Source organism: Micropterus salmoides, unplaced genomic scaffold, assembly GCF_014851395.1.
Source record: "Micropterus salmoides isolate LMB-PRFRI ecotype aquatic unplaced genomic scaffold, ASM1485139v1 Ms_hic_scaffold_1794, whole genome shotgun sequence".
Lineage (NCBI taxonomy): Eukaryota > Metazoa > Chordata > Actinopteri > Centrarchiformes > Centrarchidae > Micropterus > Micropterus salmoides.
This window is the reverse complement of record NW_024040922.1, coordinates 1-26,723: the sequence shown is the minus strand read 5'-3', so window position 1 is coordinate 26,723 and position 26,723 is coordinate 1. Positions and strand designations below refer to the sequence as shown.

The 26,723-nt window shown below is 39.3% G+C and overlaps 1 protein-coding gene across 1 annotated transcript; it reads left to right on the top strand.

Moving 5' to 3' along the window:
* Nucleotides 1-570: 570 nt before the first annotated feature.
* On the top strand, nt 571-25,420 carry LOC119908401 (attractin-like protein 1; the record flags this gene model as incomplete). Its single annotated transcript, XM_038726055.1, has 8 exons — nt 571-727; nt 13,636-13,720; nt 15,033-15,244; nt 16,470-16,588; nt 17,293-17,409; nt 19,304-19,436; nt 19,572-19,582; nt 25,240-25,420. Coding segments are annotated over exons 1-8 (874 nt in total), but the record flags the coding sequence as incomplete, so codon positions are not given.
* Nucleotides 25,421-26,723: the final 1,303 nt, after the last annotated feature.

Below are 26,723 nucleotides of genomic sequence, written 5' to 3'. Positions count from 1 at the left end.
CTCCATCTCACAGTTTCAAAGTGCTGATGTCATAGGCCAATGCAAGAGGGACTGGACTTATTTCACTAAAAGCTGTTTTTAGTTTCTGCGGCTTAAAGCTCCCAGGACAAAAATAGTTTGTACATATAATAATGATCAGTCTTTTTGATAATGTTACTTAAACCCCACACTTATACAGAGTAAACTAAAGGATTATTTTATTATCTGGATCAGTTTATCCAGTGTGTCAGTTAAAGGGGCTCCTGGAAGAGCTGTCAAGCATCAAAGTCTGTGGAAAGTCAGAGTTGCTGCAGTAATTGAAGAAGCCACAGATAGCCACCACAGTTGGTCTCGAATGTGCGATCTTTGACCTCAGAGAGGTCAGACTGGGACCTCCTACGATGTCTGTGTTGAATGTTTCTGTATGTTTGCATGGTGTGTGTGCTGCTCCCATGAAAGAACAGTTGGTTTGAAGGGCAGCCACCACAGGCCAGGTCACACAACAAGACAGGCGCCATCAATTACATGGCACCATGGACACACATGACAAATAAACACCTTCTTAATATATCCGTGTGTGTGTGTACATGCAGGGTGATCCTCAGGGAGAGTGGTTTGGCTCGGTACCTACACTCCGCAGTGCTGCTGAGCGGCACAGTGCTGGTTTTTGGGGGAAACACTCACAATGACACGTCGCTAAGCAATGGAGCCAAGTGCTTTTCTGCTGACTTCATGGCGTACGATATAGGTAAGAACAAGTCTTAAATAATCACCCACATACACACCTTCTGGTACTATATTTTGCAGCAGATGCAACATATATATATATATATATATATATATATATATATATATATATATATATATATATATATATATATATATATATATATATATCTGATCATATTGTCTATCTCAGGGCTGCAAACATTTCACTTAGTTTACCCTGCCGGCAAGTGCATAGCCAGGGTGGTATCAATGCAAGCTGGTTTCAAAGGGCCTGTCCCTACATTAGTTTTGATTCATTACTCGTTCTAAAAAATCTGCTGTCTTTTTTGCATTTTTACCTATTTCCAGATTTGAAGCAGCCAGTTCTTCTTTCATTGCAGGCTTTATTATAAACAAGTGATGAGAGCCACATGCCTCCTTTGATACACTTCCTTATAGTCAACCATGAGGAGGCTTGTTGACTGGGAATGAGTCGTGCTTCACACGATCCCACAAGATCTACTCTTTCTCCGGGTGTCCCAGCTCATCATATGAGTCCAATCCACCTAGTTGGCCCCCATTGTTGTTGACATCTCAATCAAATTTCTCAATGAATAAAGTTTTCAAAGCTTGGAGTAGAGTGAAATCCTAAGACCCGACTTCCTCACAGATAAATCACATTATATTTAATACATGATTCGGTCTTGGTTTCTATATTCCCAATTATTGCATTATCCAATATACATGTACCATATTTACCACACTACATTACTACAGATTTTCTGGTGTGAATCGTAATTGTGCTGCAGCAGAATTTGATGAAATGCCCATAATGGTGCATACTGTATGAAGAGAGGGAAAGAGGATGAGACAGTAATAGACAACAAATAATAATCTTAAAAACAGAAGAGTCTGTGAGGGAGAAAACAGGAGTATGTTAGGATACAGAGACTCCGGTACATGTAGAGAGAATGGGAAGATTAAGGATCCCATTACAGTCTACGCAGTCGCACCATAGACCAGATGTCATGAGATTGTTTCCACCACTCAACAGGGATGGAAAAGAAGGGAGCTTTGGGAGAGGAAAAGAGGGATTACATCAACTCTTCACAGGAGAGAAACGGCAGGAAGCAGCGAGATTAACAGAATGAAGACAGAAGGGGGGGGGTGAAAGATAGATGTATATGCATAGAGAAAGGGTTTTATGGTGGAGAGTGAAAAAATTTAAAAGGATGGCTGATTTGTTTTTATGTTTTTTACGGGAGGACAAGGAGGTAGCAGAAGCATGCTGGTGGCTCAGCGGGGCAAAGCTGCTGCCATGTCCTTGTAACGGTGTGGTGAAGTTGCAAAATTAATTATATCCTCTACCTGGATGTTGAGGAGGCAGAGATGCTAATGGTTAGAAAGGGTGTGCTTTAATGCTTTATTAGTTGATTAAGTCATTCGTTGAATGACACAGAAATCATCATTTTGATTTTCATTTATCATGCAGAAATGTCAAATATTCCCTGCTTTCTGCTTCTCTATGTTTTACAGCTTTTACTGTTGAATACATACATTTTAGTCTTTTAGTCACACTTCACTGTCCTGTCAGTTCCTAATAATCGAGCCGTGATCTGGGACCTGAGTTTTGCTGGATCCAAATTATAACTCCTGATTCTGGTTCTTGATGTATCTGCCACAGGTCTCTGATCTGTATTAATACCCAAGGGGATCCAAGTGGACACTCTATCCACTCTGATCATGTGGCGTGTCATAATAATCACAGGAGAAAAATGTGTTTTTGTGGTCTCTGTTGTGGTCTTTTGTGGTCTAATTATTTTAAATTCTCTTTTGGAAAGAGTCTGACTGTCCTTTATGATTGGGTCTACTTTTTGGAAATTACATTTGGGTAGGTGTCCTAAGGGTCTGTTTTGGATTGGGTCCAAGATTTTGTTCCTGTGAAGACCTCCGACTCGGACAAAACCAGCATTATGTCACTTTAGGCTCTTGTGATGGACAGTTCCACAGTTTTCCATCATTTCTGTCAACCAAGCACCCAGATGGTTTGCACAGCCCTCTGCAGTTTGCTACTGTGCAGCTTAATGAGGGTCTTGCTCAAGGGTGCCTCAAGAGCAGTTGGTTGATGAAAGAGCAAACAGTATTTGCTTCTCCCATCAATACTTTCACAGTTTGTCCTTGAATTTGAAACTTTGACCTTTTCTGTCACAATTCTGTTTCTCCTCATAATAAACTTTTGTTCTTATCAGTCACTAGTATTATTAAAGTATGAGTAGTAGTAGTTTATAGTGTATGCACAATATTTTCCACAATTAATAATACAATTGATGATCACGAGTTTGACATCTTAACTCAAGTTCCACAAACTAGCTTTTTCCTGGGCGCACAGTCATGACCAAAATACTGGCAATTTTATGTTAAGTGAACAAACTCCATCTGCTGAATTAGACTTTTAGGTGTGGCTAAAAGCTACAGAAAGAAGAATCTCCTCCTTGAGTTAAGTCTTTATCAAAAAGTGAAACTTTTTTTTAACATAATCAAGATTTTGTATTTGTGTCATTATCAGATAACCCATTGTGTTTTTTAACCTGTTCCGACCTGCAGCCTGGTGTACAGTATGAGGAGCTAACAACAGGAGACAACCAGCCAAACTACACCAATAAACAGCAGACTTAACAAAACTGAGGACAAATAAAAAGGAGAAATGGTCAAGCAAAATAAACACAGCGCAGCAATGAAAAGGGAAATAACAACTATTAATTTAAATAAATATAAATAACTTACTGTATGTATTGCATATAACCCACTGTTGATCCAAATTCATCTGCCGTACCTTCCTTTCTTTCAGATCTCTCCCAGGCGTGGAATTTCATTATTTTAGGGGCAAGGTCACTTGGCCTTGAATGTTTTCAATTTTTTGAGGGCACAAACGCCAAATGCCAGAGCAGCAAGGCCATCAACAAAAACATTTTAGGACTAGATTCTGGGCCAGTGTGACTAGATTTTAAATCCACAGAAAGTATGAATTACACTTACACTTTTGTTAATGCTTTGTTACTAACTTGAAAGTTTTCTCTAGCACGTCAGACTTTCTTTTAATGTCGCACCCCATCTAGGCTGTGATTGGTCCATTCACGAAAAGTGACATTGACGAGTATATCAACTAAAGACAGCTGAGCTAGCCAGCCAGCCAAAACCCAAACGCTGCTTATCTTATCCCTATTGTCTTCTGGCTTCAGCTGCAGAACCTTGACAGTTCAACTAGTACTGTGGATCTTGAGGAGGAAGATGTGGGCTGGTGCATAATCAAAGTGGGCTGATGGCTGAAGCATCTCTCCTGCTCTTGTTTTTGCACAATGGGTTTCTCAAGCTGCCCATAGAGCTTTCTTACCTCAGCTTAGTCAACCTTCTTTTCTCAGAGGTTCACTCAGTCACGGCTTTGTGGCATTGGCACGTCAGGATGAGTTTGATAAAGTCTCCTGATTGGCTGGTGTGTCAAGCAATCGTCATAAATAGCCCGGTTTTCCAGCAGTTTACACCAGGCTCTAAATCGAACCTACCACTGCGTATGTGCGCAGTGTTTCACTTGATGTTGCCCAGTAGGAATTCAGAATATCAACAAGACACTGGTGTCTAAAAACCATGCTGACAGGAAAGAGGCTGAGCGGGGGCATCAAGGCCACTGTGACCGCAGGGCATGTCATTTTTTTGAGGAGCGTAAGGCCAAAGTAGGGCCATGGCTGTCATGGCCCTTCTGAAATCCCTGTCCTGCTCTCTGCTGTAAATGACACAACAAAGGGAAAATACCAGGGAGGATATTAGTGAGATAAAGCAGTGAATGTGAGGAAAGAGATGAAAAAAGAAGGGCAGTCCGAGAGTGCAGACCTTCGCCAAGGCCACTAGTCTTCTATGATATGTAAATATGCAAGCGCAATATATTTCTACAACTATTAGATGAACATTATGGTTGTGTCTAGCTGAATGTCATCATCTCAGCTGTGCAGTTATTAGTGTTGGAGGTCTTAAGATCACTTTTTGATGATCTTGGTCTCGTCTGGGACTCGACCACATTTGTACTCTGTCTTGTCTCGGTCTCGGATATTGAGGACTTGGGATTTTATTTCAAGACCAGTCAAGACCATAGCTTTGGGAATATCAGTAAATTGCTTTTGCATTATCTGATTTATTTGTTAACACCCTAACTATGATTGGGTGTAAAACGTCGCCTCAAATGCAACCAATAACCCTAATTAAAAATGTGTTGTTACCGCTAACGACCCCTCCCTGCAATGGTAAGCATGGAAAAGGAGTGTTGAATAAAGATGCTTACGTTAATTTCAGCTCATACTGTTTGAATGTGGGTGTTTTAATGGGAATGCTGATCTTTTTAGATCAATTTGTGAAGTACCTGTGATCTCATTCCACATTTTATTGTGTGTCATGTAATGTGGGAAACTGGTCTTGGTCTCGACTTGGTCTCTGCCCCTGAAAGTCTTGGTGTTGTCTTGTTCTCAATAAACTCTGGTCTTGGTCTTGACTTGGTCTCGGTTTGGGCGGTCTTGACTACAACACTAGCATTTATTATGTACTTTGTCAGAAAATCCAAAACGCCATGTGTACAGTTCCGCCAAGTTTCATGAAAATCTGGTCAGTACGTTTTTCGTAATCCTGCTCAAGTAATAAGAGAGAAGAGCACTGAGGAAGGGGAGAGGGATATAGACAGAACGGGAGTGAAATAAAGAGTAAATGAAGAAGGGATTTAGGGATAGAAAAGCAGCACTGACAATGGTGGAAGAGAATTACCTTAAGACAATAAAAGTATGCCAGGATGAAGCAGATAATAATCTTGTGAATAAAATCAAAGGTAATAAACTATAAAGCATTTGTTTACAGAGTGTAAACAACGTAGTGTTGAATGCTGTGCTTCTTTTCGCCCCATCAACACTTGCAATAAATGTGTGAATTTACATGTCCCTTAACTCCTAACAAACACACCCCTGTCTTTATAAATATCATAATTTATTCATTACAGCTCGTATCTGCAAATCTGCACAACTTTATTGTCCACTAGCCTCCTCTCTTTCTCACCACGGAGACACAGGAGGGAAGGATGGTAGTGTTGGTTGAAAGGTGGGGGGAGGAAAAGGAGAACGGTGGTAGGAGAAAGGAAGATGAGGGATGTGTGGGTTAAAGATGGTTAGCTCAAAACCAAGTCTGAACTGGAAAGGGCAACGAATGGTGTTCCTGCATGTTTGGAAAAATGAGTTTTACAATTCTGATACTCGTATATCTAAAAATGAATCTTTTGACAAACTGTTTCATATTCAGCTGCCTGCCCATTTTTACACAGTTAAAGTACAAAATACATTTTTTGTACCTGCACTCCAGAATAACACATAAGTATATTCCAATCTGAGGCCCCAATCATCAGGGCAATGTCATTTGTCCCTCCGTAAAATGTTTAAAGTTTTTAAACTTTAAGCTTTGTGCTATGCTAAGCTAACTGACTGACTGTAGTTAGCTTAGCATAGCACAAAGCACTTTTTTACTGCACAGACATGAGAGTTGTATCGATCTTCTCATCTAACAAAGAAATGCATTTGGTTAGGTTTAGGCACAAAACTCCCTCTGCTAACTTTGTTGCTCATCAATGGACAAGAGCCCATGGCTTGATGAAACGACAGATGCTGTCAATTATACGCTGTGTGGTATGAAAAGGGTTTCATGTGACTTTTGAAGAACTGCTGCTACGTGCAAGGCAGTCGTCCTGTGTGAGGCGCAAACAGCTGAAGGCATCTGTAGCATTTTTTTAGAATTTGTTTTTTTGGTGTGACGCCCTTCATGCCAATTGTCGCTGTCTCCCTCTAGAGCAGTGGTTGTCAGACTTCATTAACAATATTGGGGGAGCAGCAAATATAAAAAGGAGCCCAGTTGAATTTGATTGAAAAAAATAAATGATTCAGCACGATCAGCAAACTTTTTTAATTTCCCTATATAAATCATGTTTATTAAACTTAGAGCCACTCCGAGTTTCCCCGGGTTATTACTGGGTTATTACTTTGCTTGTCTAATCCACTTAAAACCAACTTCTTTCATAGTAAAGGTGGGGGAAAAAATGTGCTGTGATAATTTTTTTTAATCATGCTGCAAACAGTACAAAATCTTGATTTTTGTCATGGAGACCACAGTCTGCAGCCTTAAATCTTATGTCTTATATCAACAGCCGGTGTTGGTTTCATGGTGATGATCTTTGGAAAACCTTAAACAAGTAATTTTAGTTGCCTAAACTTAACCAGACCTACCTACTGGTGGACTGGCGGTATATTATTAGAAGGTTTAGTGGCCACACAAGATGACCGTAGGTTGATTTGGGTCCACATGGAGACATACAGTCTAAACTAAAACAGAATTTTGGTGTTTAAGATGGAAACAAGAATTAATTGTTGCACAGTCATGAAACATAGTCCAGGCTTGTTGAAAGAGACCCCTTCATTTTATTGTATTTATGAGTTTTACAAATCAAAGAATACAAGATTGTTTATTTGTTACAGCACAAGGTTGGATTACGAAAAGAATGTTGTTTTGTCCCTTTCATGCTACACACACAGAACTTAAGAGATAATTAAATGTGTGTTAAAATATGGGAACAGTCAAAATAAATTAAAAAATAAAACAATAGCCCAGTTATTTATATACAAAGGTTAAATACATACACACACATGCACCCAGAATCTTATGCTGTGCTACAAGATGATAATATGGTTTTGTCTTCGTATAAAAAAAGTCAAACAGTGTCCATCTTAACTGTGTCCACGCTGTTCCACTGATCCCGACTCTTTTTCCTCTCCTCTGAGCGATCAGTGCAACGCTATGGTGCCTGGTCCGGTTGATCACGCTGCTCTTTAATTGAAAAACCCCGGCTTCCTTTTCCAATGACTGTAGTTCTGTCATAGTTAACACGTGTTTCAGCAATAAAGCTGGAAAAGAAACTGATGAAAAGTTTGAAGGAACTACCGGCTGCCTCATTTACAACCGCTGCCGGTTGCCAATAGAACTGTGTAATACTGTCTATTAAAGATAGACAGTATTACATGACAGTAAAAGAAAGCAATTCTCAAGATTCACAAACACAAGTGAGTGCAGACCACAAGTTAAATTCAGAATCATAATATACTGAACATGTGATCTCTATGATATCACACAAGTCTCCATGGCTCCATTTTTTTTTCTTGAGAAAGTTCAGGAGAATTATCATAACCAGAGCGGTCTGCAGTGTGTCAGTGGTTCAGTTCAGAAATGACTAATTTCTATTCTTACAGTGGTGCTGCTAAACATTCTCCTGCAACCCACAGAGGGATTATATGGAATTAAACTCATACTTAGGCCAGTGTGGTGACTGTTTAACACACCGAGGCTTATGATGAGCTGAAGAAACCGTTTAAACCTGTGCCAATATAAGAAATGTCCACCAGCCACCACTTTTCCCTGTTTTCTCGTTTCATTTTGCTATGCTTCCTCCGTAGCTGCTTTTTCCTTATCCTCTGCTAACTTTAGCTAAGCCTGCTAAGCTTTTATTACATTTGTCAACTTGTACCATTTTCCCATTGCTTTTTGTTTGCTTTGTTTGGGCCATTTAAGAAAGTAGTTACGTAATACAATTTAATTTTTCTTATCTAATATGAAGGTTTGTCCGACACAGTTTTCATTTGAGTATCAATTTTCTGTTAAGGTGTCATTTTCATAAATTTTTAATATATTCAGCATATGTTCCAGATAGAAGAAGCAAGGATGAAAACTGGATTATATGGCTCACAAACATCCCAAAAATGTCCTAGGACATTAGATGGCTTTGGTCTGATTATTGAAATAAGCAATCTTTATTCGCAAGACAAAAACAACAATGTAGATATATTTTTTCATTTTGTATTTGTGTATTTTGTTTTACTGACTCTTTGAGCTGCATTAAAATATACATGATCTTTTATAAATTTAATAGGTAGTGTTTTGTAGACTTTTAATAGTTTTAAGAAAACTTATGAAGTCATGTATGAGCAGATTACTTGCAAATTTGGAAATGCTTTATCTTCAGATAATTTAATTTCCAACCACTTTCCTGGAGTATTTTGTGAATGTGAACTTAATAATTGTTAACATTTCCTGGAAATGGTTATGTAATTTGGTACTTTTGAGAAATTGTTCACCTGGTTCAGTTTTTTTTTATTTTTGGAGAAATAATCTCATAGTTAAAGTTTATGAGCAGCAGTTAATGTCCAGGCGGGAAAGAACAAAAAAATCTTAATAACTATGATATTCTTTAATTGACAGAGATCCATCTGGCAACCAAGTAGATGTTCAATTGATTGAATCTGCAACTACTTACCACGAGTACTAGCTGTATACATTTCCCCTAGCCCTTACCAGGAAATAATTTATTTGTAGAAAATGATTTGTATTTTCTTTTAGGAAATTCGTAGGAAATTAAAATAAAGCATTACTTCCCATTTTTCAAGATTACACAAACTCTTACTTGTAGAATGGGGTTTTGTCCACCTTTTCTATTTTCTCATACTTCACCCTCTCCTCTCTCTCATCTTTCCGGGAGATAATGAATTGTTCCACCTGTGGAAGTCACTGCTCACCATCCCTTGTTTCGTCTTCATTTGCTCCTCCGTTCCCCGCTGCCTCAGCGCTCGCTGTGAGTGGAGGGGTCTCAAGCGCTAATTTGTTTTTGTTTTGCCGCGCTAACCTTGGAGGGGCGACACGCCGTTATTAGCTTCTCCTGCTCTTCTGCTGCCACACATTAGATTCAGGTCGACACGGAAGGCACTTTTCATTTGGATTTAATTCTCCTTCTCCCCCTCCAGCTCACCCTCCCCACCTTCTCCCATCCTCCCCTCAACCCTGCCACCCTCACACTTCTAATTAGATTTGGGGGGAAAATGAACTCTGATTAAAAACGCGGTCTTCTCCAACTTGACACACCACAGGCACACACCCACACTGTCTGCTGCACACAAACACACACACACACACACACACACACACACACACACACCTGACAGACACACACACGGCACAGCCGACTGAGAGCCCAGGGCAGGCTGGGAGTTTGTTTGGAAGATGTTGGGAGCTGTGATATATTGGAGGAGCCGACAGTGGCTGCAGTTCAATCCTCCTCCTCTTCCTCCCCCCCGCCCTTCTTCATCAAGTCCTCCATTAGTGCAGATCAGATCAAACTGTCAATCAACCCGGCCCGCCTGCCTGCTTCGATCTGGACTTGTGATTTCTCTCTCTGTCCCACCATGCATTATTAAAACAGATTTTCTCATATCCTGAGAGGAAATTAAAATCTGTGTTGATGTGTGTGTTCGTGTGCCTGCTTGTGTGTGTGTGTGTGTGTGTCGTGGCTGATAAGGATCTGTTGAGCCTGCAGTTCTTTGGTGGACAGTTTGGCAGTGTCAATCTCAGAGCGGTTGGTTAAGGTGTGCCAGTACAGCCAGAAGATGAGAACAAAAGTCACTGAAGCTGTAATCTTTGTTTTCGTTTATTTTTATTGAGATGTAGAAGCTTTTAGTTGCGGTTGAAAGTTGGAGGTCGGGTGTTTTGGGCATTTGAAACATCCCTATTGCAACAAGGCTCTTGATTCACATCCAGGAATCAAAACTCCACAGTCACATTTAACAAACAGAAATACTTACATCAAGTCACAGAAAGTGCCAATGCCAAGTTCTAATCAGACCTCCTTTTAAGCTTTATGCTGGATCTGTCAACTAAACACATTTTCACTTCCCTTTACAGAAGGGTGATTGTCATCCTCCAGTTAACTAACCAACTTATAGGCCATGTAACCCTTTGCCAAACAGAATGTTAGCCTTTCATTATGTCCAAACATTAACTGTCGTGTGTGAGTTGAATGTGACAAGATGCAAACTCTGGTCTATTAAGCAATATATTAAGCAATATGAATGTATTTCCTAGGGATACTGGGCTCGGGAATGTAGTAATGAATCCAAATCCAAATTCCCTCACCTCAACCTCAACCTCGTCAGAAAAGTTTGACTAGCCACCAAAGATTTGTTATACCCTCAGTTATTATTTTAGACGATTGTCTAAATAGAGTTTTAAATCATCCAAACCCACAGGAATAAAATTGTTGAAGTGAGAATGCAGACCATTTAAAACACCCTCACACTAAAAACACTTAGCATGACTTGGTGTCCTTAATATTGCCTGCATATAGATTAAAATACCTCATGAGTCAAAGAAAAAATTAGATTAATTAATATTATGATATATTATGAAAATAAAAACTTTGAAATCAAATCAAAATACATTAAACAAAGATCTATATAGAGGATAGTCAGTCAGCTGCCTCACCTCCACAGTTAAGATAACTGGGACTGTTTCGAGGAAAATGACAGTTGTGTGACTTCCCAGCAGTACTAAAGCTTATATTAGCTCTGAAAGTGCCAAGTACCAGAGGTGAAAGATATTTAAACTTTTAGCACCACATGCACCACATGCTTCCGATGGATTTTAGTTGTCACACAGCAGTGCACACCTGTAGCCCCTGGAGAGGTGCCAACTTGATATAGCGCCTACAAGAATACTTGCCAACCCTCACGGTTTTCCTGGGATATGCCTGTTTTTCATTTTGCTCTCCTGGTTTCCTCCCAGGGTTACAATTCTCCCAATTTCCCGTATTTTTCCGATTTATGACAAATGTTCACAACTTAGTCCTTTTGGCAACCTATTTCTGGCACTGTACAGACTGTAAGACCTGCAACAACTCTCTCTACTGTTTCCACCCGGACAACAACTTTTGAAGCCTGTTTAAATTATTACATCCGTCAACAAAAAATATCTTCAGAGAAATATTATCACTTTTAGTTTAGCTAATTTTGTTCCCTGAGTTGTATCTCAGGCAGCACTCCCTTTCCAGGCAATTAAATGCTTTTAGTTATACATTTATAACTCTGTGTTTGTGACATTGTTTCACTTGTCTATTAGGATGCAGTGAAAATAAGAACATAAATATTATAATGTAATATTATTGAATGAAATTAGATGCCATTTATTCCACCCCATGACCAGTCAGATGTTGATATTGGCTTAGTCTGCACAACCCTAACAATGGCAAAAGTATGGGCCATGACATTGTTTTTAATAATAAACATGCATGGCTTCTAAAGTTAATTTTCAGACAGTCACAGGGCGTGAACTAAGACTCCAGCATGAAAGACACCCAAATCACCCAAACCTTCACATTCATAAAAATGACTGATGTCCGGTGTGTGCTACAAGTATGTCTTTAACAATTCTCAGTAGAATATGGAGAATTATCTCCAATATTTAATCTTCTAGCTCGTAGTTAGGACAGGTATAGTTTATGGTCTACCAATCATGGTGAATTTACAGCCTGAAAAGCTGTTCTGAGGGAACAAATGTCCCTGTTCCCACCAGCTGCAGTATTACCAGGCTTCAGTTATGCTTGATCATATCAGCGGCACAGTGACTGATCTTTAACCCCTGCTTGTGATGAATGCGCTGCACTTGCTGCTGATCAGATCGCCACGGCCTCCCCTTCTTTCACACTAAGCTGCTGTATCCCTCGCCCTTAAACAAGCACCCGCAATTAGCACATCTCTTAACGAGGTCGTTAGAAGCCTGGTGTCCCTGGGTCCCCAACTTTACCGACTCCGTTTCCAATCAGGGATGGCTCATCTGGCTAAATGGCACATTTACACTAACACACCACAGACACACAGTCATTTCCATATTAATATAATGGGAGCACGTAGGGGTCATTAAAACATCAGAGAGTTGTAAAATCCAAATAGTAAAATACACGGAGCTGAGAGCTCCAATGATAACGAGAGAGAAAGGTACTTTATGATGATATTTGGTGGTATGAAGTGTTTAATGAAGTCATCTCCCGTATTATCTTCCCTATCTTCTCCATATCACCATAATTTGATGTGAATAGGTTAGGATAATGAGTTCTTATTCCTTGTGATGAAATAAGGGGGTGTGGGGTGGGGGTGGGGGGGGGGGTGAACTGAGGGTCACCCACCTCTGTTCTTTCTTCTCACAAGCAATAACTAAGGTACTGGTGGGATGGTGTGTCTCGTCTCTTTATTCTGAATTGCTTCCCAAAATAAAATGGAATATAATATCAAACAGTACATGTGTGTTTTTTGTCTGCTGCTGTTTTTCGTGGTTTAGGCTAGGGCCTGTGTTTCTAATTAAAGAAAAGCTGAATGCTACAATGATATATTTTAGACAATAGTCTACTTTGTGGCAACAGTTTGGGGAAGGTCCTTTCCTGTTTCAACATGATTATGCCCCTTTGCACAACGCCAGGTCCATAAATAAATGTTTTTCCTGGTTTGGTGTGAAAGAACTTGACTGGCCTTGACATGATCAATTATAACCTGTTGTGCACATTCACTGATTATTTATATTACTATTCTTATACTCAACATTATGGTCCTGATGTTTACCAACTGTACTTTTTAATTACTAATAAACTCCATCTCCAATCCAAAAGGAAATTATATTAAGAAGAAATACAATAGTAAATTTAACTGCTGAAAGTTGTTATGACGATTCTGCCATCTTTAATTTTTTTCATACCTAACTGGTTCATAAATGCCTGAATGACTGATGTATTAGAGTTGCTTAATAGCCACACAAAATACTTGCTTCTGATTGGCCTTTAAAATATAATGTAAATATACAGTTGTAGAAATCAAGACTTTAATCAGCGTTTAAAATACTGTACATGTCAGTTAAACCACAGTAGCCTAAACATTTTTTAAAGATGGATCATAATATCATTGACTTGACCTTTTCAGCGGTTTTTCATTTCAGACACATTTCTCACAAATACACAAAGCGAAAATATTGTATTTAGATATTTGTGAATGTGTGTATTCTTCTCTTCAGCTTGTGATGAGTGGACTGCCCTCCCCAGACCAGGGCTGCACCGGGACGTCAACCGCTTTGGACATTCTGCCGTGGTTAGCAACGGGTAAGTGCCATCCTTCCATACTAGTTGAGTCTTATTCATCACTGCTACACTCTATCTGGGAAATACTTTTTTAAATATCCCCTCTATAGAATATCTATAGCCTCTGAATTTACCTGAGATTTGTTGCCTTGTTCAAGGAAACTTGTGCTCAAATCTGGATAAAACACAATCTACTAAACTACTCAATTCACAAGGAATTATTCCTTGGCATATTTTTACATTTCCTTGATGTCTTCATGCAGTGTCCTCTAAGTTTTGGAAGCGCTGAGAACTCTTCTCTGCTTTTCCCTTTCGCAGGTTATGGTTTGTTATGTAGATTGTTTATGGATTGATCTCTCTATCTCACTGTTATATTTAGTTTCAGTTTACACTTCTCCCTTTGCTGGTTTTTCTGAAGCTCTCTGTTTAGAAGTGTCTCTCCCACTCCACCTCTTGTCTATGTGTAGATGTTTCTCCTGCTTCACTCTCTCAGTAACTTTCTTTACTTTACTTTTTATGTATAAATAGAATATATACGCATATATGCACTGTTTATTCCCTCGAGAGCTCTATTTATAACTTTACTTTTTTTTAAATCTGTATCGCTGTATTTCACTTGCTTCATTCACACAGAAAAGTTGATCAGTCTAATTCTTCCATACTTGTGCTGTGGTTTTTTCAATTGCTCTATAGTCAGCCTACAAGCCAATCAGACTGTCACCTTCAAAAGAAAAAAACTGCAGAAGACAGTTTTAATAAAACAAAATAAAGGAAACTGCACCCTGCATTCCTCAGCCACAGTTCTTTTGATGATTAATGCTTTTCTTAAAGTCATGAAAAACTGCCCAAATGTAGATAACCTGATATCACGTATAGATTTTCAGAGCTTCTGCAATATAGTCTGATAACAGTTATTTTTTTCTTAAACATCATCGGTGTGCAGAATGTTTTATAAGCTAAAATACAAAAGACACCCCATAATTGGTTCAAAAACAATGACATCTTGATGCAGAGTGACTTGGTCTTGCTGGACTCAGACATAACAGTATGACCCTTTAACATCATTTACCCACTGAAAAGTCAGCTTTGAGCGGTAAAATGTCAGCTTTGAACTTTTGAAGGCCAGCTTCGAGCCACTTGCTCCCCGCCCCCAACCAAAGTTCAGCTTTATTTTTAAAAGGTTCTCCTGTTTTATTACCCTGTCTTCATCTCTGTAGGCATTTCTTGTTTATTTAAGACTAGCACTATCTTGCTAGAACTTTTACCTCCTTCCACAGCTGTATGTTTCTGCTGCCCTTTTATTTCTGTATCATTCTCTCTGTATCTTCTTCAGCTCCATGTACATCTTTGGAGGTTTTTCAGGCCTCCTTCTGAACGATGTGCTGGCCTACACCCCTCCGTCCTGCAAGGCATTTTCTAACCCAACTTTGTGTGCTGCTGCTGGGCCAGGCCTTCGCTGCCACTGGATCAAAAGTAGATGTGTCCCCTGGGAGCCAAAACCACCTGATCACATTTTTCCTGCTCCTTTTTGCCCAGCACGACTTGGTACGTTACACTGAGGTCCTGTCTGCCCAGTGGAATTCTTTTATCTGTCTCTGTTCTTACTTTTTCCCTAAATATTTTCACTGTCATGTCAACATAATTTTCCTGAAATGTACAGCAAAATCATACTCAAGTGTTATTCCCAAAAGACCAATTTTTCATGAGAATAATAATTATTCTGAAGTATTTGGCTTCTGAAGTTTGTTTGCATACCATAATTATAGGAACAGAAGGTCAATGCTGCAGCAATTACCTCATTTTAAAGTAATTAGGGTCAGTTTTCCTCCTCCCACTCATCTGTCTCTGCCAGATGTAGATGCTGTAGCTTTTGCAGTAGTATTCTCCTTTTGGCAGCTCATTGCAGGTTTAAATAAAAAGCAATAATGAAATATAAATATATATAGATATATATAAATATCTGTCACAAGCACGATTGAAGTCTGACAGATTAAAATGTCCCAGATCAGTGTTGCATGACATTACTGTCTTTTCCATATGTAAATCATTTTTATCCCATCCAAACATGGAAATTAGAGGTTAGTTTACACTTCATTAAAGCATTACTTGCTTGCACATGGCCACCACATGAATCTGTTTCCTGACAAATTCCAGATATTTTGAAAAAAGAGCCAGATGGACATTCCAGTGCCCCTCCTGCTTTTCAGACTGATGCAAACTGACTCTGACTTTTTACTCCTTTGCTCATCTCAACATTGACATTGAAACACTTGTTAGTCAATTTTGATAAGTGGCGATTGATCAGCGTGCTTCTTATTGGAACTGAATTCCCAGCCGATGAATAAATCTTTTCTAACACAGAAAGAAGTAAGAACTAAACTCTTTTTTTGAAAGGAAGGTGTAGGAATGAAACATTTCACATGTCAAAGAGATTTCACTATGACAGCTGCGAACAGAAGTAAGTGTAGCCATGTTAAATGTTTTTCTGATATGTAGTGTTCAATATTAACATAATGTCTTTACTCACAGGAGAAATTCTGAACAAATGTTCTTTTGCCTGAGACTACTCACACACATGCTCCATGCACTCAATTTGCATTTTTTTCCTTAACAATCTTGCTGTACTGCTTCACTCGTCAATCTGTGACGAGTGAAACGCCTTACTACATTATTATCCCACTACACAAAACCGCAGACTGCAGCAACAATATAACCTGATCTGCTCACTCCTGTTTGTATGTGTTAATGTGTGTGTTGTGCTCTCTTCCAGACAGTACAGACGAGCAGTGTTTCAAATTCTCAGACTGTGCAAGCTGCACCGCCAACACGCTGGGCTGTCAGTGGTGTGAGGACAGGAAATGTATCTCTGCCTCCAGCAACTGCACAGTGGTGAGTCTTCACTGAGAGTCTGTGAAGCAAGACTGTTAAAAAAAAAAAACTGCTAGCCACTGAGGCTGCGATGTTCATTAGGTGTTACAATACCAGTCAAACCAGTGATAACAAATACAAAATGAACACCTCATTTACTACAGTGAACAAACAACATACCAATTAAGTTTTCTTCTTCTTCGAGCCTTTCCACTAGTAGGGAAAAAGTTTGTCCTTAGGGTGGTGCTAGCGGGAAGGTCAAGAGGTTCATCCTCTGTGTAGCGTGAATGTGCTCTGTACATTTTAATGCAATGTGCCTATGACATTATAAGATTTAGTCGATGTCATTGCAACCTACCTGTTGGAATTTTCTTTAGATTTCGACCAGTGATATAAACACTGTCCACTTATTAAAGATCTAAAATCAATCAATCAGCTTTTTCTTCTTTGAGTTATCTGACAACTCTTCATCATATGGGTTTATTATCTTTTATCCTCTCAAGGATGTTAAAAAAAAAGATTCAAGGTTTGTGCGATGTATATTGAAAACGTTGGCACTTTTACTGCTCATTTTGTTTTCTCTCTGTCTCTCTCTATTTTTACTCCCAACCCTGCTGTCTCTGTCTTTCTTTGTATGTTTGTTTGTCTGCATGTTGCTTTTGTCTGTTTGTGTTTGCTTGGGTGGTGATAAATATAAATCTGTGAATGAATCTGTGTGTGTATAGCTAACTCTGGAGCTGGCCCAGCAGCATGGCGGCGCTCTGTCTCTGTCTCGCCCACCATCCATGTTGTCTGAACATCAGCTGAGTTTGTGGAAGCACGGAGCCAGAAGGAGGGGACATGTGTGTATTATTTGACACTTAATACTTCCTGTTAGGCGGCAGGTCAGGTTGAGGTCAGAGGTCAGAGCAGGATTTAGGGTTTTATGGAAAAATAAATGTAAACCCCAATTTACATTTAATTCATGGCCTTTATGTATACAAACTTTCCTTATCTGTGATAATGGTGATGACTATTGAAATGTTGCTAGAAAAAAGAACACCATGCTGACTTCGGGCTGAAAATTTGGGCCCTACTTTGGTGTTGGAACAGGGCACAGAACACAGTGTCGCACCAGCAAACTGGAACACGCTATTTTCTTGACTGTACCAGTTTGGTGACTCAGTGGGACGAGTAGCAGGGTTGAGGGTGTGGTGATGCCCATCCAGTGGTGCACTGCAATCTTGGTGCCAAGAATGAGTGCGTCTCACGCCGTCCGCTGCTCAGAGCAGAAGTAGAAAGTTCAGCACACTTGTGTTCCATTATATTTTGGTCACTTTGTTTGGTGAAAGTGTAAAGGAAACCAGTGAGGCTTTGCAGTTAGTAAACCTCACTCCCCTATGCACTGGCGACTGATGCTAGTGGCCATTGGTTTTAGCCTCCTCATCAGCGTGTCTCCCTCTTGTACCTGAGGTCGTCGGTTCAAATCAGGACCGTGCAGTCCAACTCGGGGGAACAGTTACAAATGTGCACCCACACAGACCTCTAAAATTGTACGATTCATATATCACACAGAATTTTTTAAAATTCTGATTATGGCATTAATGCCAGAGAGACATTAATAAAAATTAATGAGTGATTCTTACCAACCGTGTAATCCAGGCTTTTCCTCTACTCTCGTGACTGTTCTATCCATTTCAATGATGTTGCGCTGGAAATTATTGGCAACTATTTTGTCCCAGGTTGACAGCAATTATTTTTGCATTAAAATCTAATCAAAACTGAAATAAAAAAATAAAACATGCAACAAACTAGAGTGCATTTTAAATTCTTCTTTCATAGAATTTGTGGCAGTGTGGTTGTGTTTAACTGCAGATAGTTATTGTATGGATTATTTGATGAGAAATAAACTTGAGCACTATTACGCACAGAGAACATGGTGATCGTCAGATCAACATTAAAGTAAATTCACTTTAAAAGAGTCATCATCTGCTCTTGGTAAAATATTTGAGCTGCTGTATTCATGTTGAAACTCTGCACATCCCAAGTTCCCTCTGAGGAAAACGCTTCACAGGATCCTCAAACTGTGAATGAGTAAAGACGGAGAAAACCTAGTGTTCAAATGCAACAAAAGTGGTGATCGTGATTGGAGACTGCCACAGCCTCTATTATGCCCACCTATAATGTATGATAATGTATTCTTTCTGATCTCACCCTGTATGTAAGTGAGCCGCAGGTGCACAGGGAGAGCCTGGCCACAAAAAAAACCCAAATATGCATTTGGCAGCCCCCAATGCACGAGGCAGGGCGCACTTGACTGCAATCTGTGCAGAATCGCTGGGTTTATAAAAATAGAGCCCTTAGACTGAACATTCATTTAGTGATAATCAAAATACTGAATCCTTAAAATCCTTAAAAAACTGGATCCAATCCATGGCCTAAAAATTTATTAAAATACTTTTCTTACATCCTGCTTTTCTGACATTTGCTGTTGTGTAAGTGAGATGCACAGAGCATAAACACAACTTCAATAAAAAGTCCATCTCCATCTCAGTGTAACGTGTCCCTCATATTGATTTCTCTTTTCACTCTGCATGTTCTGTTTGGATGTTTGATTCCGTCAACCACTGCACTTTATTCATCTTCAGCTTTGTTGCACATTGTATTGATTCCTCGAGGTTAATTTCATTTACTGTAAAAGAGGACATCAATGATGAAGTTTAACTTGACTGATGTTTCCTCTGTGTGTGTTTGAAGTCGGTGAGAGACTCGTCCAGGTGTAAGCACAGGGAGGAGCAGGAGTGTTTCAGACTGGCCAACTGCAGGAGCTGCTCCCTCAACATCAACTGTCAGTGGGAGCTGCAGCAACAGGAGTGTCAAGCTCTGCCTGGTGAGGAGACAATCATGCACACTGAGAGAACAAACACGCAAGCAGCCTGGCACACATACGCACAAACCACCATGAATGCACTTTCAGCAGCTGCACACATTTTTATACTTAAGATTTATCTATTGCGCAATACAGACATTGGGACCGTGAGAACGAAAATGAGTGCCATTTCATTGCAAGACATTTCCTTTTCAGGACACGGCTCAAATGAAATTAAATTCATGAACTTCATTTTATTCAGAGTAATTTAAATGAGAAAAACCTTTGCGACTTGGCACCTGTGAGTTGGATCCTAAGCTGCTTCCTGAGGTTCGCTAAGGCTTCATACATCAAAAATGAACACACAGAGACAGTTGAACAAATGCACGGATACATAAACTGTTTCATAAACAGTGTGGATCTTTTTGATTCCATGTGCAATATTGGAGTGATTGTTGATTGATTCAATATTGTGAATCTGGCAGTGCCGATTATTATCTCTGTAGCAAGTACATTTGTTTTTCCAAGTTGTTGAAGGGATGCTCTGTTCTGTTAAGAAGATTCGGAGCATGTGCCTGTTCCCACACTGACTGGCAGGGTATTATTAGTGGTCTTCACAAAATAAACAGTCTCATACATCCATGCAGGCATGTACACAGAGAGGATTAGCATATATCATGAACACATACTTCAGAATACACTCTCTACTCAGCTGCAAAGGGAAGTAGGCCAATTAGAAATGTTTACTGGATGTCTGAATATGGATCCTTGGCTGAATAACAAACTGGAATCCACATAGTCCTCCTGTGGAGCCTTTAGCTAGAGCTGCTCTCGGTTTGACTTTGGTGCTAGCATGACTAAGGGCAAAGGAAAAACCCTTGCTATTTGAATCCACAAATTATCCTGTTCCATGCTGAGTTGTATTTTGCTAGGAGCCTGCTAGCTAGCTTGTTCTGCTATGAGCTGATTCTGGTATTGTGTGTGCTCCCTTTCTTCTGTTCACATCAAGGCCCTGTAGCCTGGTACACTTCCACCCCCTTCGGTTTGTAATGAACTGTTTCTGTTGTTAAGTTGAGGTAAGATAGTATACATTTGGAGCACTAAATGACAATCCCAGAAGAATAGTTTTGCTTGTATTGAGTTTTTTAGTTATGTTACATCAAAACATTATTTTCTCCTCCTTTGAATGACTATACTTCAACATGTACTTCACGTTGAAATTAAGTTTTTAATGCTGTTAACAACTCTGGAAACCTAGATGTCGTCACCTAGTGTAAATCTACACTTTTTTGGGTGTGAGTTTGTAAAAATCCGAACGTGGTGACTGTGTTCACCTGTGTTGTAGTCATCAGATGAGTTCAGATTAAACGTCAGTCACACTTCCTGAAGCATTGTTTGGCCTGTGAAAACAGAGTAGCTTGTAGCTTGACGGTGTATTTTCTTTGTATATTTTGTTCAATGTAGAGAATTGGAAAGGCAGAGGCAGCTATGATCATTTGCCACCTCAATTTTGTTTAAAGCTAGTTGAAGTAGTGGAGAGAAGTAAAAATAAACAACAACTTTGTGCTTCCATTGTCTGTGTGGCTTAAAAACAAGTGCTGTTGGTTGCAGCTACCACACAACAGATGATATTTGCATAAAGTTGAAACTTGCTCATCGCACCGCTGAGTCTTTGACTTTTTGAGTTTTGCCAGCTGTTGCCAGCATGTGAATTGTAGTTCAGCTCAAAATGACTGGCATACGTCTCTTCTCCAGTCTTATGTGTGAACGGGAAGTAACTGTGACATTTAGGACTTTCAGAGGGTCACTGGCCACACTGATGAAATTAGGACATTTCTGTTTCATTCTGTTTTTTTCTGACTTCATTAGTGAGCCAAGGCGCACAGTATTTTCTGTGATATTCTGTGAAGATATTTGCAGTAACAATGTGGTAAAGATGAACTGGGGTAATGGAAACGAGCTCCACCATCATGGCAGCTGTGGCCTTTTCTTTAGACACCATGTTATGACTAATTATTCTAAATGGCCTGACATGTTTATCTCTGCTTTTACACAAAGACCGTTACCTAATCCATCTATTTATTTTTGTACTCTTCGTTTTACCCCATTCATCTCTTTCTCCCCTCGTTGTGGTCAGTTATTGCCCATTGCTGTTGCTTGGGGAAATAAATAAAGAATGTAGGTATTTTCTTTTCTGTTGCATGAAAAGGTTGGTGATGGAAGCCATTATGGGCCTGTGAATGTAATCAGTCCGGAGTCCAAAATAAACAGCGGTGCTCAGTGGAGACAGAATGACTTTTTCTTCCCTTTCATCCTGGCTAATTGAAGGCCTCTCTATTTTAGTCTTCTACAAGACTCTACCAGTGACCCTGATAATGAGTTCGTATATGAGTTTGAGTTTGTCTGCCAGTCTTACTCAGCTGTTAAAGGCTATATGCCGTGTATTTCTAACTTCGGGAATCAGCACTGACGAGTCTTGTCAGTAAAAAGCAAGAATGTGGTGCGCTGATCAAAGATAACAGCATAAATCAACAATGACATCAGCCTCTAAAATCAGTCCAATAAGATATTAACGTACTAACCACATTAACCAGAAATATTTCTTTAAAGCTGTTCAATCATCTGTCGATTCTGGCAGCACAGTTTATTTTCCAGGCCATCAGCTCAACAGTGTCATTCCCCTCCTGTCCACAGCAGTCCTCAGTGAGTTTCCTGCCTTTGTCAGTCACCTGACTGTCCACTTACCTGAACCTGTTCAAACTACCTCATTTGTCTCAATCTATATACATCCTCTGGCTGTTTTTTCTTCAAACTGCCTACTGTGTTTGTCTTTTTGGATTTGTTGCTGGTTCTCCCTGCCTACTTGTTGATTATTGAATGCTACCTTGACGAAGCTACACATTGATTAACCTTTCCTCCTGTTAGCTGAGTTACACTGTTTAAAGGTGAACTCAGGGCTCTCACGTTTTATCAAAAGTTTGGAGTGAGAACAAATAGAAAGTATAACAATTGGTAGATCTGATAAAAGACTATTTATTTATATACTTACATTTCAAAATACAAATGTATCAAAACTAAAAGGAAATTTAGCCCCAAACAAGCCCATTGAACAGCAGTGCTCTTCACATAGGCCTACAGTACGATGGCAGAACTGCCAAGCTGTGTGTGTGTGATAGGCTACACATTTCAGCTTATGAATGGTGTTTTGTGTTGTAAGTATTTGTTGCACATTTTTATGCCTTGATGACGGGTGTAGGGGGCCGTGGCTCAAGGCCAGCCATTTTCCCCATCATGATGGATGATAGCTTTCTGTCCAGAGCCAAAATATAAAAAACATCTCTGATCCTTTCCTTTGTTATTGTCCACCACTGGGTTTAGCTTTGGCAACCTGAAACCAAGTAGTACTGTACCTAAGTACGCGAGGTATTTGTATTGAACTTGAATATTTTCTTTTCATGCCACTTTCTACTTCTACATCACCACATCTCCAAAGGGAAATATTGTACTTTTTACTTATCTGACAGCTCAGTTACTAGTTAGAAATAATTTAAAGAGAAGCTTTTTACACACAAAATGAAGAGTTTAAAAAATAGGATGTTTTGATATATATTAAATTACTTAACAGTTTATAAGTCCAGCTAGTAGAACTACATCAGTTAGTCTAATTGACGGAAATTTAATTGGCAACTGTTTTGGTATTAGTCATTTTTCATGTAAAAACATTTTATGGTTCCAGCTTCCAGTCTGATACAAAATAGTTCAACCTCATCCAACTACATTAATGCATGAGGAATAATATAATTATATATTAATAGTATAACAGTCATAGGGGACATTTTTCTTTCTGCTTTGAGTAGGCTACTTTTATTTTTAATTGGCTACTTCTACATTTTCTTGCTTATAGCCTAATTACATACTTTTGCTTAACTTTTTCAATGCAGTAGGCCTCCTTGCAGAGTATTTTTACAGTGAGGTATTGGTACTTTTATAAGGATCTGAATAGGCATATGTTTGGCTACTTTGCTCACCACTGGCTAAAAAAGCCAAAGCTTCTGGTTGCAAAGAGGTTGGAGAGATTTTGACTGCATCAGTACTCATAAGGACTCCCCATCATCAGCTGCTCTCACTATCTTGATCAGAGGCAAGTGATTTCGTCCAGGAATCGTAAAATCAAAATAATAATAAAAAATTCATCAGGTCTTGCGCTTCCAACTTCCACTCCGTGTGTGCACGCGCATCCACGTTGCCGAACGTGCTTGCGGCGGGATCACGCAATTTAACCGGAAACAACACATTTTAATTTCTGATCGGGTTAACGGCTCTGTTAACGGATTCATTAGGCTACGGAAAGAGAGGAACTCGGCACAAAAATGATCGTCCATTAATTTAACATATAGCGGGACAACTTCGAGGACGTTGTGTCATAACTTCTCTGCGTGAGAAAAATACAAGGTGTGGCGCGTGAACTGGCTGAAATGCGTGAGACTTGAGAGCCCTGTGAACTTGTCGTCTTCTGTGTTGTGTGGTATTTTCTAAGTTATTTTACTTCAAGAGTATGTCACTGAAAAAGAAAATTCTCACATTTGAAACTCCATTTGCATTTTACTCTGCTAACTGTAAAATGATAACTGCTAACATTACAAGCTAGGTGTTGGCAAGCTAACATTTGTTAGCTCATTGTTGATCTGTTAGCATAATAAGTCGCTATGGTAATAAGATCATGCTAAACATTTGAAACACTATCATGTTAAGCTGCTAAACTTATGTGTATCAGTGTAATCACAGTGACGTGTTAAACATTACAAGCCAAACATTGTTGTTGACATACTAAACATTATAAACTAAAGCTAACTTAAACATTAGCATGTTCAAACTGTTAATGTTAAGAAAATGCTAAGCATTATAAAACAAACATTACCATGTTAGCATACTAAACATTACACGGTAAAGAAACATTAACATGCAGATTTAGCATGTTAACAAAGCGCTAACTGTAGGTATTTTTGTGCTAATGTTTAACTTTCGCTGTAATAAAACTATAGGCATGCTAATATTAGCATTGTAGCATCTCATTGAGTTGAATTATGTTATTGGCAGATTAAAATTCTCAAACTATCAGTCAAACTTAAGTTCTTGAACCAAAATAAGTTGAATCTAGCAAAGTTCATGCATCTGATATCCATGTTGTCATCTAGGGTTTTCAAGACTGCTAGCAAACCACAGACTTTCATTCTAGTCTAGTGTTTTAATGTTATTTGATTACCAAGAATTGGTGTTAACACAGATGTATTGAATCAATCAAACTTTATTTCTAAAGCACATTTAAAACAACCAGGTTGACTAAAGTGCTGTACATTGACATGAAACAATAAATAGACAAAATACAACACACAGTTCTCATGACAGATTAAAAGCCAAGGAAAAAATGTTTAAGTGGTGATTTTAAAAACTGGAAGGCTTGGTGCCAGTCTGAAATGGAGAGGCAATTCATTCCACAGTCTCGGGGCTGCGACTGAGAAAGCTCAATTCCCTCCTGCTCTTGAGCCGTGTTTTAGGGACAACAATGAAGACACTAACAGGAACATAACGAACCAGCGGTATCGATCACCCGGGCCAACGACCCCACTGAGGTTAATAGCTGAGTTTCCCTGCCAGTCAGTCAGAACTGAAGAAGTCCTTTGGATGAGGGACGAAACGTCTTCCAGTATCTTCAACCAAGTCCAGTTGCCCTTGACTTTAACCTTCGTTGGATAACTATGACCTGGATGACTGAGAATCTTCATAGACAATTGAAGACAGTATTTGTTTGTTTGTTTGTGTGCAGGCCAGTGTGGGGAGGGCTGGCACCACGGGGGAGGCCTGCCTGAGGATCAACTCCAGCAGAGAGAGCTATGATAACGCCCAGCACTACTGCAAAAACCTGGGAGGAAATATTGCCTCTTTGCTCTCTGACAAACAGGTCATTTTGTTATGGAAGAGCTACAAAATACCAGCTGCAAGAAAAGGTGGGTGGTGTTAAAAAAGACAAAAACTATAAATAAAAGTTATGTGACTCCTTCATGCTAACAGTTGGTGAGCGCTATATTTTTCCACTCTGGCTTCTCTGCCAAATTGCTGTGGCTTTTAACACACCAGTGTGCTGCAGGTCATTTATGATTTAAAAAAAAAAGAAGCCAAACTTCATACATGTTTGGTAAGTGTAAATAATTTGAGCTATGAAAGCATGCTACAGTTTGTTTATTATGTTGTGAATGAAGATTCCTGACTTGGCAAAGTAGCACTTGCTTTTTTTTCTTGTGATAGTTGGTTTGGGATTTGTATGTTTGGAAACCCTTCCCACTAAGCACTTATCACCAGTACTTCAAGATGATTTTGAGACATACTCATACTTTGGAAGGGTACTGGGCTGTAACCATTCTTCTTGTTCACACTGGGCAATCTAGTGAAGGTCAGCTGAAGCTAATCAGGCTTCAACAGTCTGATGTAGTAAATCCAGTGGCTATCCTCCAAAGTTAGTCTTCTTAGTATGAAATTCCTGCTTGTGTTACTGTCCCTCCTATTCAGATCAACAAGGAATCTGCCAGTGTAAAAACAAGAGAGAAACTGTATGATCAAAATACTTCAAATTTGAACATACCCACTTGATTTGGCTAACTCTCACAGCTAAAGCCTGGGTGTCTCTCTTTACTCGAGTAGTAAGGGATCGCTCAGGGCCAGCGTGGAGATGATGTGAATGATTGCAGCTGTCAGTAACTTTATCAGCGTACACTATATGATATCTGAGCATTGCATTAAGATGGAGATACAAACCTAGCCTTTAATTAGTTTAGAAAAGACCTGTATCTCATCAGGCTGGTTTATAATGAAAGTAAGGAAACAAACAAATGCAACATCATATACATGGGTATAGTGTTGCATCTGAATGTTATTGTTTTTTAATACATACTATTTTTAGAGATATTAGTATTGTAATGTTCTGCTGATTTATGTGGACAACTGCCCAGCGTTTGTTATACAACATATAATATGCATAAGGTTCCAGACTCAATGTTACCATAACAAATGAATATAAAGTTATTTATTAGGATGCCAAGGAATGTGTGGTCAGTTTCTCACCGGGATATTTCTACTACTATGGAGTCAAGGCATAAAAATAAATAGAGATAATCACTCTTAGCCCACCATGAAGCACAAAAGCAGCTCATCATCACATTTCTTCTTAGTAAACCCAGAGTGGCAGGATGTGAATGTTTTCCACATATTCATGTGTTCTTTAAATGGCTGCTTTTCAGTGAGAAATCAATCACT